The sequence below is a fragment of the Egretta garzetta genome, unplaced genomic scaffold, assembly GCF_000687185.1.
Source record: "Egretta garzetta isolate BGI_Z169 unplaced genomic scaffold, ASM68718v1 scaffold27, whole genome shotgun sequence".
Taxonomy (NCBI): domain Eukaryota; kingdom Metazoa; phylum Chordata; class Aves; order Pelecaniformes; family Ardeidae; genus Egretta; species Egretta garzetta.
In genome coordinates this window covers 747,657-767,050 of record NW_009260400.1, presented here as the reverse complement: position 1 = coordinate 767,050, position 19,394 = coordinate 747,657, and the positions used below count along the sequence as shown (strand labels likewise).

The 19,394-nt window shown below is 39.3% G+C and overlaps 1 protein-coding gene across 1 annotated transcript in view; it reads left to right on the top strand.

The window, feature by feature from the left end:
• CBFB (core-binding factor subunit beta) overlaps nt 1-19,394 on the top strand; it is a 44,679-nt gene that overhangs the window by 1,357 nt on the left and 23,928 nt on the right. The window contains exon 2 of the mRNA XM_009643255.2: nt 4,591-4,707. Coding sequence (XP_009641550.2) covers nt 4,591-4,707 — 117 coding nt within the window. The remainder of the gene's footprint in view (nt 1-4,590; nt 4,708-19,394) is intronic.

Genomic DNA, 19,394 nt, shown 5'->3' with positions numbered 1-19,394 from the left:
CCTTTCTTTTTTCTTTTTTAAAATAAAAAGTTTCAGGGAGCCTTTGAGGAGGAACGCCTCGAGGTAGCCAAGCTACAGTGCCGAGCGCTGGGTGTGGCGGGGGGGGACGGAGCGCGGCGGTGGCCGGGTCCGGGTGGCCGCGCCGTGCTGGAAAGTTTTCCTTAAGAACAAAAAAAAAAATAATAATAACGTACATCTGCCGCCTTTCAAACGCCGAGGGTAAAGAGGCTTTAGTTAACAGGCGGTATTTATTTCCTCTTAAGAGTGGTGATTCGATTTTTTTTTTTTTTTTTTTTTTTGCTAAAACGTGTCCGCTCCCGCTGCCTTCGCCGGAGCAGCGCGAACGCGGTTGACTTGAGTGCAAGGGTTGAAAGGAGGTGATGGGTGGGTGAGGAAAATCTCTGGGAGCCTTCCGAGCCACCCGCCAGGGCGAATTGGCTGTACTTCCTTCCCTGGGCACGTGCCGCAATTGTAAGCTGCTTATTTCAATATTTAGCTTGCTCTTTTTTTTTTTCCCTTTCTTTTCTGAAACAGTACCTTTCAGAAATGAGTAAAAACTGTTCAGAAGATGCTAGCTAAAAGTCTCGAATGAGCTGTTTGACGTATTTGTGAACGAAATCAAATGCTTTTAAAATTAGGCTTTGAAACTCGCAACTTCAGCCCCCATTTTTCTCATTCATTAAGGCTAGTTAGAGACTGCTCTTCTGAACTAAGAAGTGAGATGAAGTATGGCTTGGAGTAGTCAAGAACTGACTAGTTATTTCCTGGTTTGATTTCTGCTATATGTTCCTTCTACAGGATCAGTAGCTGGTAGCATTGTTGTTAAGTTCTTAACTCTTCGCTGTTCTTAAAATGCAGAAGTAAACTCTCATTTACAGTATATAATGAAAGACGAGGTAAAAATTCCTTTCCCATAGAAAATAACCCCTATTTTCACCAAGTTTGGTTTATGATTCTTTAATTTCACATGGCACAGATATTGCTAGTCACGATGAAATTGTCCTTGTGCACGATGAAATTGTCCTTGTGCACATCCAAACAAATATAATTGAATACCAATTATTGCAACCGATCTTGTCCATTTGCATTTGTGAGTAAAAGGGCATACACTTAAGTATACATTCATCTTTCACCAAGTAACTTTATTTTAGCTGAATCTTACCCCTGCTTATTTTCTGTGGTCTTAGAACCTCTAAAATTATTTTGAGAGGCCCCCTGTAGTCAGTCTCTTAATTTCACTGGGGTTTTTTTACATTCTTTTTTTTTTCATTGCACATGTTTGCTTCCTTTAAAAAGTCACCAGAGAAACCGTAGGTAGGTAAGGAAAATGTAGCTTGCTACTATTTGAAGTTCCTGAACAGCTGAAAGTGCACAGTATACCTGAGTCCTTCCAAAAAAAAAAAAAAAAAAAAGGACGTGCAGCTTCTAAACTAGCTTTCTAATGCACCCTGCGTGGTTATTTGTACAAATAGGAAATCACTGTACTTTGCCTTTCTGCTTCTAAGCCTGCTGCTGTCTTTCTCTGCCAGAACTTCATCCCTTGGAAGCAACCAGTGATTGCCTGTTCCATGTATTTTTACTACTTCTTAATTATAAATTAAGATTTCTTGATCTGAAACATCTGGTATTGTTTTGTGAACAGCGCACAAGTAGTCAGGTTTATTTAGAAATGTAGAGTGTGTAATGACTGACGTTAAAAAGAGGTAGCAATTTCACTTTTTTTAAAGTCTTGAATGTTTTTCCAGACATCAAGGATTTATTCTTTTATCTCCAAAGGGAGCCTTTGCAAATGATGTTATGTATTTTTAAGTAAGCAGAAAACCCTAGTGAACAGCTTAGGGATTTAATGTGGAACTGGCAGTAGGTTGTTGGTTACTTCAGTCAGGTAACTCTTGATTGAATAAAGAAAGTAATTATCGGTATTACTGAGAAAGTAACTGAAATATTAAATAAGATTTGGCATTTATTGGTATTGCTTTGGTAACTTGAAAGTAACTTTACACGTTCAGTTTGTTTTGGGAAACCTCCTAACTACCTGTTTGTATGGAAGGTACTTGTATTTATGTTAAGGTAGTCTATCTGTGGGTCACATCACCCTCGTACCACCTGAAAAGCTTTCTGCAAAATTTGAGGCATATATGTACAATAGCATTTCAGACAGAGCTTTAAAAGGCTATGTATAGAAAATTATATTTTTCCCACTTTAAAGTTTAAGACCAAACTAGCGGTGAGATTTTTTTAAAATTTTTTTTTCTTTAATTTTTTAACCTTTGCTTGTTACTAGAAAATTGTTGGGTTTGGTGTAGTACTGTGTCGTTACTAGCGAGACTGTTCTGGAGTTTTTCAGTATTGACCTATGATTTTGACTTGAGAAGCATCTGGGTGTTCTAATTGGACGGGTTGTATCTGTTCAAAGGGAGGGAACAAGCTTCAAAAATCCCGAGAATAAATATCTGCATAGCTTTTTAAATAGCCTATGGTTTAAACGTTGTCCGCATGACTCCATGAGGATGTGGGAATTTGCGTGCTTCCATTTTCTTCTTTTCTCTGATATTTTTCCCATGGTTTTTCATGGCCCTCTGGCACAAGTTGGAGGGTGGAAGTGGGGAGGCATGGGCGCTTCGCAGTCTCCCTCTGTTTCCCAGAAAGCAAGTACAGTACTTCTGACCCAGGATCCTTGGCCTGCGGAAACTGGAGCCCTCCGCAGGGCTGCAGTGGCCAGCTGGTTTACACTCAAAAGATCTTGCTCCTTGGCATTTTGTTTAAAGCGTATAAAATTAAGGAGTATAGAACACGTATTCGCTGAGGATGCTCGTAGGTGGGGAGGTAGTTCTTGAATAAAGTGGTGACGACTTGCGAGTCAAAAATATTTGGAGATGGGTATAAATTTTTTTTTTGTTGATACGTAAACAGGATCACTTAGAAAAGCAACGGGATGATACAAGCTGGTCAATCTGATACCGATGGTCTGCAGCCCTCGCAGGTTTCACGCTTCCTATTTGTGCAAGTGTATCCTTGCTGAAGCTTCTATTGCATTGACTGAAATGTTTGTCTTTGCGTATTGCAGGGCAAACAAATACTAATATTCTGATACAACACCTCCCCCAGTATTAGTAGGAACAATTTGTCAATTTTAATGGCATTGAGAATGTGCTTAACAGGAGATTTAAAAATAAATAAATAAATAAAATGTGCTTTGAAGGATAGTCTGGAATTGGAACCTGATTGCACGGCATTAGTCTCCCTTGGCGGAGGGGAAAAAGTCAAGACAAAGCACTTCTACTTTCAGAGTGGGAGGTATTAATCCTGTGACAGACAGCATTGCAGTACATGGCCAGAACAGTCTTAAATAACATGTAGAGCTATTGTGTCGTAGGTAGCAGTACGGTAGTACCATAAAGTTGCTGAATTCAAGCAGTCTGGGTTGCTTGAAAGGAATCTGCTTGTCAGGAAATTCCAACTATTAGAGTAGTATTTGTATAGCCTTTAAGGAAAACTGTATTCTGGATTAATGACCATTTAAATCTAAGTGATCATGGTAATCAATACAGTTATTTGATTGCAACAAATTACATTTAACCCTGGGATTTTTAGTAGAGTTATATTCTGGGAGCATGTTCTAGTATTTGTATGCTTACAGGACCTACTCATGTGCACCAGAGAAGGGCATAAATACTGTGAATCCAACTTCCACTTGCAAAAAATAATTTTTTATTTTGTGTCTAGAAACTGATATACTCTCCATGGCTTGGAGCTGATAAGATATACAAATAAATATAGAGGGTTTATAAAGGAAATAGAATCATAGAATGGTTTGGGTTGTTTTAATAATAAAATTGTATTTTATTTTTGTTTGAAACCATAGAAAATTACTTGAAAGCAATGTACGCTTTTTGTAATATGTCAGTCCCTTTAATGATTTTACAAAGGGCTGCAGCTGAGAAGAATTCCTGTGGTTGCCTGTTCTCACTGACACAGCATCTGCTGATTTGGATTTCAGTGGTGTCTTAATGTGGCAAGAGGACTGAGTCCCCTGAAGTTTAATTGAGCTGTGTGCTGATGCTGCTTTGCCTGTAGACGATAAAATAGGAATATTTACATTTCAGTTCAGTTAAGTGTTTATTTAGGTACAAGTGGATTGTGAAAGGAAGCAAGTCCTTCTCTTTCAAAAAAAGTTGTCCCTAGTAACAGGTCTCGGGAGTTAATTTTCCTTTCGCAGTGCTTCTTTTAGAGACACGCAAGCTCTTTAAAAAGCGTGGGCAATTTTTAATGTTGCAGGTACTAAGTTGGTGCAGGGTATCCAGACAGGACTGAAAGGACAGATTCTAATGTCAGCAAAACTGATTTGGAAGAAGTATTGATTCCATGTTGTATTTTATATCCGAAGCAGCCAATAGCAAATGTTGTCAAAATGGAATCAGATGTTTGTAACTTAATACTTAAGAAAAATGATGAGTGCATGTTTTTGACTTTAAGTATTCTCTATGCTGCCTGGCTTAAGACATAAACTGATGTAAAAATAAATGACTGCCTGCATAATTTATGTAATGTCTTGCTCCCTGATCCTGTTTGTATTGATTTTTCTAAAAGGCTTTTGTGGCCACAGGAACCAATCTGTCTCTCCAGTTTTTTCCGGCCAGCTGGCAGGGGGAGCAGCGACAGACACCAACCCGGGAATATGTCGACTTTGAAAGAGAAGGAGGCAAGGTAAGAAGAAAATTGTTGCGACTGAAAGAGATTCTTATGTTGTGCTTATGATCTATTAGTGCGGACCGTGTGTATGATGTGAAATTACTAGTCTTTCACATCTCGGTGCACGTAGGTAGTCATGTGAGTACAACTGAAAGCTGGTAGGATAAAATCTGGTATCACTTTGTTTCAAAGCGTGTTGATACTTCTGGAGGGAAACACGTGGGCGGTACTGGTGGCTTTTTTCTTATTTTGAAGAGCAGAACTTCATTTCTGCTGTCATGCTATGATGAAATTTTGGGGAACAATTTAAATTTGGTGTTGAGTAGGTGCTTCCAAAATGGTTCAGAAATCAGACTTTGGGTAGTGAATTGTGGTATACTAATGAAAATTTGCACTTTGAGCAGGTTCCTTCATTGGGTCTTAAGTTGCCAGTTGATACAGCAAGCCTTCAGTGTGCTGCTTAGTGGAACGAAGCTTTTTTTCTCAGTTTCACCATATGCTATAATACAGAAGAAGCATTGTTTTCAGAATTGATTTCTGAATATTTTTTTTGTTTGTTTCTGAGGTGGTTGTCCCATAGACTGATATCGAAAGCTAGAATTCCCTAATGACAGTGATGGTTACTGTGAAGTTGTATTAGATTTGAAGTCAGAAACTTTGCGTAGTCTCATCAGAGTAAAGTTACTGCGATCACGTCTGGTTTTGTTTTGCGGGAGAAACATACCTTTAAAATGTAGATGCTGTCTCTTACCTATGCTACTGTAGATGCTTTGGGACTGATCCAAAAATCACTGAATTCCATAGGAGACTTTCTATAGACCTCAGTAGGTTTGGACCAGCACTTAAGCCCCCATAGCCTTTCTGTTTTGACTTTAAAGATTTTTAATAGACTGCAAAATCCTTGCTTTTGCTTAAAATATTTTACCCACTCTTGTAACAAGTAACAGCTAATGCTACCAAACCTACCAGGCTGGAGGAAATATTTGAAGCATATTCAGGTTTAATGGCATATTGGGTCTTTTAAATGCTGCTAGGTGGAAGATAAATATTTCCTGTAGTGGGAGAACTTGATTGGAAGAAAAAAAAAATTCCTGAGGGCAGATATGGTATTTGGAATTCAAGTTAATGAGGTTTTTTGGAAAAAAAATTGTTTTCCATTTAGTCCTGTGAGGCTTGCAGAAGTTTGACAAATTGGGGGAGAAGGAGTGAAGTTAGCTATGCTGGGTACTGACTGCTTTGCTAAGGAAAGTGAATTGAATCTGGCTCTTATTGAAAAATATTGATTCTGGCTCACAATTGAATGAGGAATTTTTCTTGTAATGTGTAAGAAGACTGAAGTCTCTCTTCTTGCCAGTTCAAAACTAATTTTATTTACTCCTATGATTTTTTTAACTTTGTTTTCTCTGAATGAATTCTTAAAGTACTGAACTGCTTCATCCATTTTCTTGTGTTGTCTTAATCATGTAAGAGCGTGGTAGATCTGCTGTGTATTAAAATAGAACATGAGCCTCGTTAATGAATGCCACTCCCCGTTTTATGTGTGTTTACAGTAAATTCTAGAGTGCTTCACTAAAATGTTTGGAAGAATCCATCTGAACAAGGCTGGAGGTGGACAAACTAATAAATGGGAATAGTGCTGTGCTGTAGCAGGAACAAATCTCAAATTCACCGTCGTAATCATACTTCACTGGTGTAAATCACATGTGAATGCAGGCTTGCTCTGCACAGAATTAAACTTGTCTGAAAGTAAGCCACTCCCTTAGCTTCAGCAGAGGAGTAAGCAGAAGGGGAGAGCGTTTCTTACATTATCAACAGAAACAGTTAAATGTTCTGTGTGACTTGCCTGAGATTTTGTCCTCTCTAGATTTTTGTCATTTGGTTTTATTAAGAATTTCTTTCATAGGCTTCAACAGCCTCTTAACACCATGTGATTTTTTTTTTTTTTTTTTGTAGCTCTGTGCAACATTGTTTTATGAGCTTTGATTCTCAAGGCAGTGCATAATATGTGTTTGTTCATCACTGGATTTAAGCCAGCAAGGCATGTTTTTAATTATATGAATAAAAAAAGGCTGTGGGGGGGAGCTGTCAGTTAATTATTATTTTAGGCATTGGTTTGAGATCTAGAATGTAGATAAACTTACCAACGCTAGAATATTTTTATTCTGGAATTCTGCTTCGGTGTTTGGCTAAGCAAACGATGGCCCAAAATAGTTCCTCCAGAGTTGAAGTATGTCCCTTTTGTGCCTAAGCAGTTTTGTACACAGATTGGCAAAGCTACCAATGCAGCATCTGCTTGAATTGCTTCTTAAATAACTGAATTTTAGAAAGAGCAGCACTCTTGTGAATCCATGTGAAAGTCAGGGTTCTGTGAGTATCTACTTCATAGGCTTGAGGTTTTTCATTCTGGTATTTCTTAACTGAGGGGTTTTTCCTATGCTTAATTTGCCTTTTAATTTGATGCATCTGATGTTCACGATGGGTGGGTAGGCCTCTAGTGGATACCCTGTCTTCATTAGTTCAAGAATTGGGTAGCTAAGTGTTGACTTAATGTTTCTACTCATTTTAAACTCAAGCTTAATGTTGTTGGTTTTTTTTTTTTTGAGATAGTTGTAACATTCTGTGCTGTCTTTGACCTGTAGCAAATTTAATTGTGTATTTGAGCAACTTTTCAGATTTGTCAGAGCAAAAGAAAAAATAGCACTAAATAGGTCCCTAGATTGTAAAAATCATAGAACATTGTATTTCACTGTGATTGTGGGGGTGTGGATGATGTGTCAAATTCAGTGTATGTCCTGTTTCTGGACATCCGAACCATACTAAGGCTTCCTGATCCTTTGTGTTGTCAGCTACTGTCCATTTATTTTTTTTTAATAAAGAATAAATGAATAGATATTGTTAAGAAAGTCAGAGGTAGACAGTGTAGTAGTTTAATGTTAATTTCCCGGAATCTCACATAATTGAACCTTGGAATGAAATGGAGAGTTTTATTTTCACCTTGTTTCTCTGCTGTCGTTAAATTACTTAGAGTAGTTTTATTATGCTTAATGAAGTTCTTGAATTTTTACTTCAGTTTTATACCGATACCATACGAACGTCAGGCTGAACTCTGTGAACCTCAGTGCTGCTTAAAATCTAATTTTATTGAGAGTCCCCTTGTTTTAAGAACCGCGTGATCAACTTTCTTTGTGTCTTTCATTTTCTATGCTTCTTCCAGTAACATAAACCATCCCTGGTTTCCACTTATTGGAGATGCATATATAGCCCCGGTCTTTCTTAACCTGCAAGAACGTTAGTTCTCAGATACTCTTTTTCATACCCGCTACTACTCTGATGAAGTGCATGAAGTTGTTTTACTTCCCCTCCCTTTATAATATTCTATTCTCCATCTCGTTTCTAATGCAGCTTAACTTCCTGTCTGCTGTTCGGCGGCAGCTGCTCATAAACCAGAATCTTCAACACCGGCTTATTTCAGTATAATGGGCGATGAACTCCGCAGCTCTGGGGGAGAGCACATCAGACGTGATTTAAATTGATTCAGAGTGCATGGTATGCCACATGTGTGATGTAGCTAGGATTTCTACTCATTAGACCATTGGCTTTGTTCTAGCCATAACTAAAGATTACCGGACTTCAGTTTTCTTCCTGAAGATGCTGAGTTTCTACTCAGGCAGTTTTTTCTGTCCTAACTGGGATATTTTATTTGTCTATAAGTTGATGTTAAGTGCTTGGATGAATCTAAAAAAAATGAAAATCTTCGTTGCGCTGCAGATGTTAACAGCAGGTACAGAAATGTAACGAGAAAGAAAGGTTCTATATTTGAATAAAAACTTATTTAAATGGCAGCCAATAGCACCAGTTTTCCACTTGTGTCCTCTTTTCTCACTAGAGATTTGATAGGTAGAACTTGTACCCAAATCAACCTTTTCTTTTCTGAATTTAGCAATAACCTTTCATAATTATTGGGATGGGGCATTGGCTGCTCTGTTTTCTGAGCAAATGCAATTTCCAGTCAAACATAGGATTGCAGTGTACCCAGTGGAATTTGCTTGGCAAGTGAAGGCTTAGTTTATGAGAAATACCTGAATATCAGTAGTAACCTGTATTGAATTGTAAGTTTTACTTTCTTTACTTTCTTTGGTTCCCACCGCTTTCTGAAGAATTTAGAAGAAACGTTAAGCCATTCAGACAGAGTTGGAGTAGCAGCTTGCTTTCTTCTTTCTTGAGGTACCCTTACTTTTAAAAAATCGGTAAGGGTGGCTGGGAAACTGATTTACAGTTTCAGCTCTCATTTTACCCTCACCATAGTGCTAAAGAGCCACGTTTCTTAAGTTCAGCAGCATCTGGGGTTTTTGCATTGTCACCAGCTAAAATGTTCTTGTAGTTAGCAGTTACTTGTATGTGTTCCCTGCAGTCTACTGAGTCTCTGGACAAAAAGGATTTGAGTTTAATTTTTTTCCAGATCAGTGGGAAAGGATGTCTGATGTTAGGGATTTAGGGGGGAAAAAAACCAAACCACTAGTGTGCTAGAGCAGTAATATTAATTAAAGAGCATACTGTGGTGTGCCACCACGTAGGGCAAACCACCTCAGCCATGAGATGCATGTGGTCTTAACAGTTACTAAGACTTCATCCTTTTGTCTGTAGTAATTTAATGCTCCTTCAAGTTAGTGTGAAGGTCTCTGTTTAAAGCACTTCAGGAGAGAATGCTACAGCCCTGAAAAGTTGGGCATCGCCTACCAGAAGTTCATGGAGCTGTTTGTATGTGGTGGAGGCATATGGGCATGTAAGATGTAACTCGGAAAACTAGCAAATGTCAACCTTTAAGTGGTACCACGCACGTTCTTTGTGATCATCTCTTAAGATGCGAGGACATTTTGTTTCCTGGGAGCTGTGCTGCTGATAAACGTTTTCTCTTGCAGAACAGTCTTGTTGCTTACAGATCTGAACTCAAGCTGAGGTTCGTTGCGTAGCTCTGTAGAGTCCTTCACTGATTTTTAGGCTAGTCCCTTAATGCACTGATGGGTTGGGATAAGGGTATTTTGAGGTCAGATTTTTGTCCCCTTCATCTGCTGTTCTCCCCCCTTTGTATTAGCAGAATGTTACAGAATTCCCCTTCTGGCTTAGTTTCAGCTCACTTCAGGAATGTGAAGCAGGTCCCTGTCCTCAGAGCTGGTGCTTTTCCTGACCACCCTTAAGCAGGCGTTCATCCTCCTATTCGGGTCTACCTGATGACTCTACAATCCCAAAACGTTGCGGTAACTGTGAAGAGCGGCTGGTGGTCAGTGACAGCTGCTGAACTGTCTGTGTTCTCAACACATGTGAGGTGCTTTTGCCTGCTTCAGCCAAGGGAAGTGGTGTTGCCCTGATGAAGCCCACATCATTGGCATTCCTTTTTATTTTTCTCAGGCTTTTTCTGTAAGCCTTAAATAAGAAAGTCAGTGTGCTGTTATTCTGATAACAGATAAATAGATTTGGTGGTGTATCCGGTTTGTACCCAGCCTCACTAAGCAGCTTAACTTTTTCTCAGAGTTGCGTGGTGGGAGTCCTGCAAAGGCTTGGTGAATGAGAAGAATCTACTTTTCTGCATGGGTCCCCTTGACCAGTTTTTGTCCCGGATAATCTGTATGGTTTGGGTAAAATACTAGTTTTCTATAGATGCTTGTGGTTCTAGATTTTATTATTGTGTTTGTGCTTAAGAGTCTTTTATTGAGCAGAGACTGTTCAGTTTTTTTAGAATCATAAAATTGTTTAGGTTGGAAAAGCCCTTTAAGCTCCCCAAGCCCAACCGCTCCCTTAACCCTGCCATCCCACCACTAAACCCTGGCCCTAAGCACCTCGTCTGCCCAGCTTTTAAATCCCCCCAGGGATGGGGACTTGACCCCTTCCCTGGGAGCCTGTTCCAATGCTTCTTATTTTTTTCCCCCAGATACGTCGTTTCTTTGTGTACCCTCCTATACCATTTCTGCTTTAGAGGAGAGTGAAACTTTTTCTTATTTTGCCCAGATAACTTTGAGATGTTACTCATTATGACCTGCTATTGCACAGAGGAGAGCTATTTGACTGAAACCCCACTTGGAGCCAGGTAGTCATAGCGTATCTTTGCTTACTCACTTTCCCTCAAAATCAGGAGATGCCTCTATCTGCATCCAATTTATAGACTATTAAGTTAAGAAATTGGGTTTGGGGAAGAGGAATCTTTAGAGCTCAGAGCTTGTTAGGTACATGTTGTCCTGTGCTGGCAAGCAGCCACTGGCTGAGATTTGGCCAGTTGTTCCTGCAGAGTGATTTATCACAGGGTGCCCTCTGCCACTTACAGCATGAGTCACACCAGGCACCTCTCATGTGACAGGCATCTACAGCCTTTTCCCCATAATCCGTCCGCTCCCCTCATCCTCCAAATGCTTTTGTCGCTGCACGCAGCCTTCTTCGTGCATTATGGTGCACGCAGTGATGATGCCATTTTGAAACAACGTTTATGAATAGTACTTCCAGCCCGGCTGTGCTGTCTGTGATGCCTACCTATCAACCCGTTCTGTAGGTCCCAAGTACTTAAGATCTGCCATCAGTGAACCTGCTTTTGATTAGCTTTTATTACCTTTTGTAGCAGCAGTTATTCGGTCATATTTTATGTATTACCTTAAACTTTTTGTGGTGGTCTAAATGTGCCCATTAGAGTTGTATAGACAAGACTTCAAATTTAATCGTACCGTCCTCCTAAAGTTTCCCAGAAGAGGAGCAAAAGCAGAGTTAGTGAGCTAAATTTTGCATTTGGGACCTGGCTATCTATAAGGACAGATGAGTGCTGTGTGGATGAAAGCAGTGCTTGAGATCTCTGCAGCATAGATACTGGAAGAAATCCAGACACTTGGATCGTTGAATCCTCTTGTTTGCATATCAGTCTCCGCTAACTAAGCAAAGTTGTTAACATTATGCTTCTCTGCTCTTATAAATGAATGAGGAAAGTAAGAGCATTGCTGTTGGAGGATGTCTGTTTCTTTGGGAAAAATCACTTAATACTTCATATTAAAAAAAAAAAAAATTGAATAAGATGATGAAACATTTGCTACAAGAAACTGTCATTTTTCTGAAAGTTATTGAAATGTTCCTTCAAGCTTTATTGTCCAAAGTACAAGTAATAAAATGAGCTAATTAGCTTGCATAATTGCATATTTGATATTTAACAAGTTGGCCTGGTGAAATATGTACTGTGACAATAGCATGGAAAAAAAATGAGGGCTCTTGTACAAGACTGCTATTCCAAGAACATGAGCGCTAATGAAAGGATCATTTTTTTGGGGAATAGCTGATGCTGCAGATGTTTTGTCTAAGCAGAAAGTCCATGTATTTTCCGTTACATTAATATTGAGACTTGTATGTGAGATCAGAATTGCAGCTACTTGAGGAGTCTGTGCAGAACTTCTGCCACCTTTCTGTATTTGAGATACTTTGCTTAAACAGTTGCAGGCAGCAACATAGAGCTATGTTGTGGGACTTGTGGGTGTGCAACTTGTTTTATCTTCTATATTTATACTGAAGTGAACAGATAAAACCTGTGGAAGGTGACAGAAAGAGTTCTTAAGCCTGGCATAAGTTTTACAGTAAGGGTCATTAAGCTTTTAATTTTCTATTGAAATACAATGACCAAGGACAAAGTGTTGACTGTCGCATATTTCAAATACTTTTTAGGTCTGAAACCTAGGGAAGAAAGCAGCGATGGAGGACTGAATGGGGGCTTGTGTGTCCTCATGAAACCTCGGTGGCGGTTGAGGAGTAGCCAGCATTGTTTGACAAAACAGATCAGAGGTGACAAGAAGAAATTTTTAGCTTCTTTTCAGCCAATGTATTCCTTTAAAAAAATAAAACAGATTTAAAAAAAAAAAAGGGAAAAGCTTACATTCTTTGGTGGAGGCACTATTGGACTTCCCTTTTTTTCTTTTTTTTTTTTTTTTTTTTTTGAAAACTAATACAAGCCTAAAGAATGCTTAAGAACAGGAAAGCTAAGGCAGGAAGGCATCTAGACAAAGTAAACTAACTATAGCAGTGTATTTGTCTCATGCCACTAAAGGGTGTGGGTTTTTTTCTTCTTTTCTTGGGTAGAGGGACAGTGGGCAATCATCTTGTGTCCAGATGCCTCCAACTAGGGGAGTCAGAGTACACTACCCTGTAATGTGATGGCACAGCCTGGTAACCTGGTGGGGTTTCGTTGCAGAAAACGATCAGGATTTTAGTCACAGCAAACCAGAAAGCCATTGTTTCTAATAATTTCAAAAGGTCTTAACAACAGACCCTTCCTGAAACACGCAGGATGGTACTTTCTTGACAAAGCATTCGGAGAAGCAGTATGAATTTTTTTTTAAGCTCTGTTCTGATACCTGGAACTTGAGAAGCAGACTTTAGAGGAAGTGTAGTGCATGTCAGCTGTAATTTTTTTGAACATCAAGAAAACGAATCGGTAGGTGGTTTATACGGATTGAAAATAAAGAGTGCGTAAGAATTTAAATGCGTTTCCCTCTCCCATGGATCCATACAGCATTGGTTCTGTCCTTTCCTGGTCTTGTGCTGGGAGAATTCTTGTTGCATTTTGGCTAACCAAAGCTGTATTTGTATCATTTGCTGTCTTTGTAAGTGCTGATTTTTTTTTTTTTCAGGATTTTGCTGTTTGTAGAACTTGGTATTAAACATATATCTGAAAGTGCTAATTACTCTTCTGAAGGAAACTCACAGCCATGGCTAATGATGTTTCTCTACAGAAGCTGATAGTTTTCTACAGAATAATTATGACACCATGAAATTTTACTGGGTGATGAAAGCTAAGTAGTTGTTCTGGTATACAATAGAGAAAAAGTTACTAACCTGCATTATTTGAAGGCTTGATGCAGTACTAATTGTTGAATAAATGCTTGTGCAGTTTTTCCAGACTTGAATCCTGCTTTAGGGGGAAGGGTGAGGCTGTCAAAGTGCTCAAGAACGTAATAAAAAGCCAAGGGGCAGAAGAGGCAACTTTCCCTTGCCTCTCTCCTGCTCAGGTCAGTTTCTGGATGGTCTTTATTAGTTGCTTGCCTGTGTCATCAAAATGGGGTCCCCTCTAGTTGAGTATACTTGTATTACACACTTGACATTCTCAGTTAAATGCGGGTTTAATAGGCTAATTTATTTGCACGCAGGAGGCATGGTGTGTAAATGATATGTTTTGGATAAACCTCTCTAAACCCTCTATTGGAGTTTCTGGTTATAACTGCTTTTTGCTATGCTATTTTCTGAAAGCTTGAAAAGAACTAATTTCCCAACCAATTTTGAAATTTCCGTCTGGAAAATGTATTCTGTCAACGTGGCAGAAAACAGTGTGCGTGTCCCTATTAGTTAACTGGTTTTGCGAGCAAAAGCATTTGTCAGTTATGTGCGTGCATACTTGCAGCAGCAAAACAGCAGCAGTCTCCTAGCAATATTTTGCTGCAAAAACATCGTTGTTTTCAAATGTTGCAAGAGAAATTGGGTCTCTTTTTAATGCATGCTGTTTCAGGAGAGTAGGTTTAAAATCCAGCATCTTTCTCATGTAGAATCTAGTGGTAAAGATATACTGATAAAGGGCTTGGTGAAGTTTCACAGGGGAAAACCCTGGCGTGTATTTGCCTTTCAGATTATCCTTATATTCTGCTCATTGCATTTTTGTTGATTCTCAGTTCTAGCTGTGTGGTTGGTTTTGTCTTTTTGAAGGCAAACGGAGTCTGGGCACGAGATGCATTTTGTGTTGGGAGGCATTAGACCTTTTTGTAGTGACACTGCAAAAACAAGAAGCAGCTTACTTTTTGCTTTGTATTAGGGGTTTTTTGGTGGTTTTGGTCAAGCATAGTGTGTTTCCTGCTCGGTCCAGCAGTTGTAATATTCGGGAACTGTGTCTGAAAACTTACTTGTTAATAAATGATGAGTATAACTTCTGTGCAGTAGCATTTTAGTATTTTTCCTCTGTTAACTTCTAAGCATAAGTACTGACCAGTGATCTTAATCCAGGAATAAAATGCTGTAGTCTCCACAGATCTTAATCATGTTTGTTCGGACGTCTTTGATGCTTTGTATCTGTTCTTACAGACTTGGTTTTAAGTTAACTGAAATGGTAACCTGCTTAATTTAATGAAATGTTGATCTGCTTTCAAAAGGGAGTCAAGATTACATAGTTGAGCTAACTATGCAGAAAAACCCCAGCAAACAACAATAACCAAAAAACCGTAAAAATACCAGGCTTTTCTAAAAGTGGCTTGTAAATTCTGTCTCTCCAGTGAAGTGAGGAAGGTTCTTCTGCTGTTCTTCCTTAAAGTTTGAGAAACCAAACCCAAAACCCATCATTGTAGTATTTCAGTAATACAGAAAGTGTGTTGAGAGAGATTTTTGTCACAGCTCTGATACTACTTACAAAGACGTTTTTAATGTGAGTCCATACATGGATATTTTTACTACCTAGAATTGTAAAAATGGATTATGCTGCATCTGACTTTTATCTAGATGGGCATTTCCAGAAATTCCAGTTTTATTTGTAATAAAACCAGGTGGTTTATATAAGCATACTTAAAAATTGGCCGAAGTACATAATGTTAGACCATCAGGTTTTCCTATGAAGTTGAAAATCACAGCAAGTGTTTTCTGAGATGGCTTTCTAGTTGTGAATTGGACTGCATTCTTTCCTGAGGGCATATGCTAAGGGAATGCTATTGCTTGTTATCCAAACACCTTCTGCTGGAATTAGAGACCTAAAACAGATTTTTATGTTGGTGGTGTTCTTGAATGGAACTTAAGGCACAAGTTTTTTGATGTATTTTTTTTTTTCTTGGCTGTGAAATGCCTTAAGCTAATATTTCAATCTGTATTTGAATCACCTTTGACGTTAGCATGAATATATAGGCATGTATAAATTTACAGGTTTCGGGGCGGGGGGGGGAAGAAATGCATTTAAGTCTCTAAAACTTGTATTTAAAAAAATCGTATTCTTCTGACTCCCAAATTTGGCAGGTACAGTATTTTGATAAAGGTCAGGCTGAATTAAAAATCATTTGGAGAAAGGTAAGTCATAGTTGCAACTTTTCTAATACACTTTAAGCTTTACATTTATCTTGATAAGCTCTAGTACACAGAAGCAGAAAGAACAAGGCATATGTGGCTCTAAAAGTGGGAAAATACAGGGCTTTAAAATTTTCAACAACAGTTTTAACTGCTTGTATACAACAAGCCCTTGCAGATAATAGTTAAATTAGTTAGCCCTGTGCTCAGCTGTTTTCACTTGTTGCTATTAAAATTCTAGTACAGGCTGTTAGTGATTCATGGGATACTTTGTGTTTCAGCAGATTCTTTTCTTGAAAATATTTTGTTCCTCACAGTTGGCGAGTTTGTATTTCTACTGCTTTTTGTGATCTTAAAATGTTGTAGTATGAAAGAGTGCATTTACAACTTTTATTTTTGTACTATTTTTTTTCTGTGCATAATGGTCTCGATGGAGACTCTTAGCAAGCATACTGTTTTGCTGATATTCCTGGTTTTGCTTGAGGAATCTACCTTTGTCATAGCTGATGAAATAGAGTAACCCTATTTCATTTTGAATGTTAAACTTTCTGTCCAGAAATTCTTCTTGTGGTCTGTAAAAACTAATGCCTGGGCTGTTCAGTTTTTTGGTTTATTTGTGTTTGGTTTTTTTGGGTGGGTGTTTGGGCACGTATAGGTAGCAAAGAATATTTCATGCCTGGTCATTCCTGATCTGACCAGGCTCTTACCAAATTACTTACATAGTCTAAAATTGCAAGTGAAATGTTTTTGTGTGATGACAGAGCTATAGGAACAGGTCGGAGGCAGAGGAGCCACCCTGCTGTGCCCGTCAGGGTGTCCCCGGGGAAGCCTTGCACCCTCCCGGGTCCCCCACCTTGGCAGCCTCTGGTGAACCAGCAAGGGCCTGTTGTTGTTAGTGTGATACAGTTGTGACATTGGTGCCACTCTTGAGAAACTTCAAGCGGTATTCATCTTGAAAGCCGCAGTTCGGTCATCCATGTACAAGTGTTTAGGAAAGACTCTTGTTTTCGTCAGGAAGTACCGCTTCCTTTGCGCTTTCACGAAATAGCATGAGGTCTAAATTGTAACAAAACCTCCTTTTCATGTAGTGGAAGCTGTTTCAAGATTACCTTTCAAAATAACTTAGAAAACGTTTTCTTTTTGCCTTTAAAGGAAGAGTAAAGGCATGGGACAGAAGGATTGATCTAAATTTTGTTGGGTTTTTGTGCTCCTGTGGTTTGTAATGATGTGTCTATTGTTCTAAGATTAAAAACACTAAAAAGTCTATTTCACTGGTAGTGGCTTTCTAAATGGGATTCTTTTCACCATTTCTATTTACTGTTTCATTCCCAGCTAAAACTGTTGCAAAGGTTTTGTTTCAGAATTCGGCTGGTGAAGTCTAAGTGCTGTGAGCTCTGTCTGTGACTTGGTTATTTGTCATTACTTTCTTTTAAATTACAAGTGATTGGTATCTAGAAGTGTGGTTCGAAGCCTTGAGCAGAGGTGTCAGCTTTTGCTGTAACGTCAGTTTTGTTAGACTAATGAAGATACTATTCTGTTTTGCTCCCCAAATACAAATAGTTGAGGATTTTAGTGTATAAATCCAGCTGCAAAGTTTTAGAAAACTTTTTTTTTTTTTTACTTTCATGGATTGCCTCCCCTCTTATGCTCTGCCCCTTTTTTGAAGCCCAGGCTTGCAGCCCTTCTCTGATTACGATATCCAAGTGAGAGTCCTGGTATTTGGGAAAGGAGGACTGGCTCAGCTTTACATTTCCAAAGAGTCACGCCAGATCTGTATGGCAAGACTGCAGCATATTATTTATGAAAATGTATATATGCCCCTTTAAGTTTTCTCTTGAAGGAAACAGATGAGTACATAATTTCCTATTTTAACATTTTTTAATAGGTACACTCCTTTACTCGGCAGTGTATACAGACCATGCTAAGAGAAGCTGAAACGATGAGGTTAGCCTTAACTGATTTACTACCTTTCTTACTTGGAGTAAATGCTTACAGCTGTTTCTTTCTCAGTGGTCGGTGTTTTGTATGTGAAGTCACTGGGGAGGCTGCTGTTTAAATATTTAAAAGCGAGGTATGATTCAGGGGAAGGTGGGATCAAAATGGGGACGGACGCACTCGGCTCAGCCAGGAGAGGGGTGGCTCGTGTGAGCGACGATGAATGGGCAGATGTGTGCGTTGCGAGGCGGGCGGTGAGTCAGAACTGAGCCTCTGCTGAAAGAATGTGTTCTGCTCCAGCCTGCTGGGAAAATGAAAACAGAAGGGAGGGGACTGCACTGCTTTGCTGGGGACTGGTGTTTCCTGGGGTGGGCGAAGCGGGTCCTGTCGCTGGTGGTGGCCGTTTCGAGCCTGCTGATTCATTAGTTGGTGGGTGGTGAGAACTGCGTGCAGTCTCTGGGGGAGGAAATGCCTTGGCTGCTTTAGGGAGAAGGAACACTTTCTGTAACTGCAGGATGTGTGGATGGAGCCTACAGATAGCGTATCTGTAGCCCATCAGTTAAATACCCTGGTGTTGCGAGATAAGGATTTACTAGAGGACTAAAATAGGATGTGAAACTGAGGTTTTGTGTCTTGTGCTCAAGTAAAGCAGCTTTTTTTGAAGTCACTGAGAATTGTCCTCTGTCTGCTTTGCTATATTCAAATCAAGTTTGGTTTTCAAAATAAGAATGGTGTTACAGGAGCCAAGTCCCTGCCTGGTTCTAACACCAAAGCTAACTCCCAGTTAGTTGGAATTGGAGGAGAGCGTTGCTGGTTTAAATGCAGGTGAAAAGAGATAACAGACGAGTTGAAAGAGTACAAAAAGGAAGGTGAGAGATGCTGTATATTGCAGGTGTGGCACAGAGGTCTTTGAGATCAAGCCAGCTGGTAGGCCAGGAAGGCACGAACACAGCTCAACAACTTGGAGCCCAATGTATTCGTGCAGCACCTTCTCAACTCTACCTGTGTTTATAGTGCTGTTCCTCCTCTGTCCAGTTAATCTGCCGGGAGATAAGTGTCTACTCTCGCTGGTTGTTCAGGCAGCAAGCAGAATATTTGTTCTAACACTAAAAGCCCATTCCCAATGTAAAAGTGATGTGTCGACTTCTCTCATTTAAAGAATTCTAATGCTACTTTGATTGGTAGTAGGAGTTTGAAAGGGAAGATGTAGTTTGAGGTGAAATGGAACTTCTGTAATACAGGCACCTGAACAAAAATTCAGCTGGTATAAGCTAGTAAAAATTGCATGTTTTGGTATGTGATGGTTTACCATGGGCTCAAAATCTAACAAACCAATTGGTTTTGGCTGTGCCAGTGTGTGGAAAATGAGGGTACAAAATCAATTCTCCTCCTTCAACATGTGTGTGGTAATGTTTAACTTAGTTACATGGCCGTTTACTGTCACTGTCAGAAAAGCCATACCTCGTTTGGTTTATAGGATGGGACTGTATTCTGAAAGGAGGCAGCTGTAAAATGTAGCCTTTCCTCTTGTATGTCCTGATAATGGTGTTTCTTTATGTAGCATTAAACTAGTCCACTGAACATGAAATTGGGAATTGCCAGGCTTCCAACCCCTCCTTCTTCCTACTGCTCTCTAGTGCTTTTCACCTAAGTGTTGAGTTTTACAAGATTGTCTTCCAGATATTATTATGAAAGGCACCTAAGTTTATTTTATATAT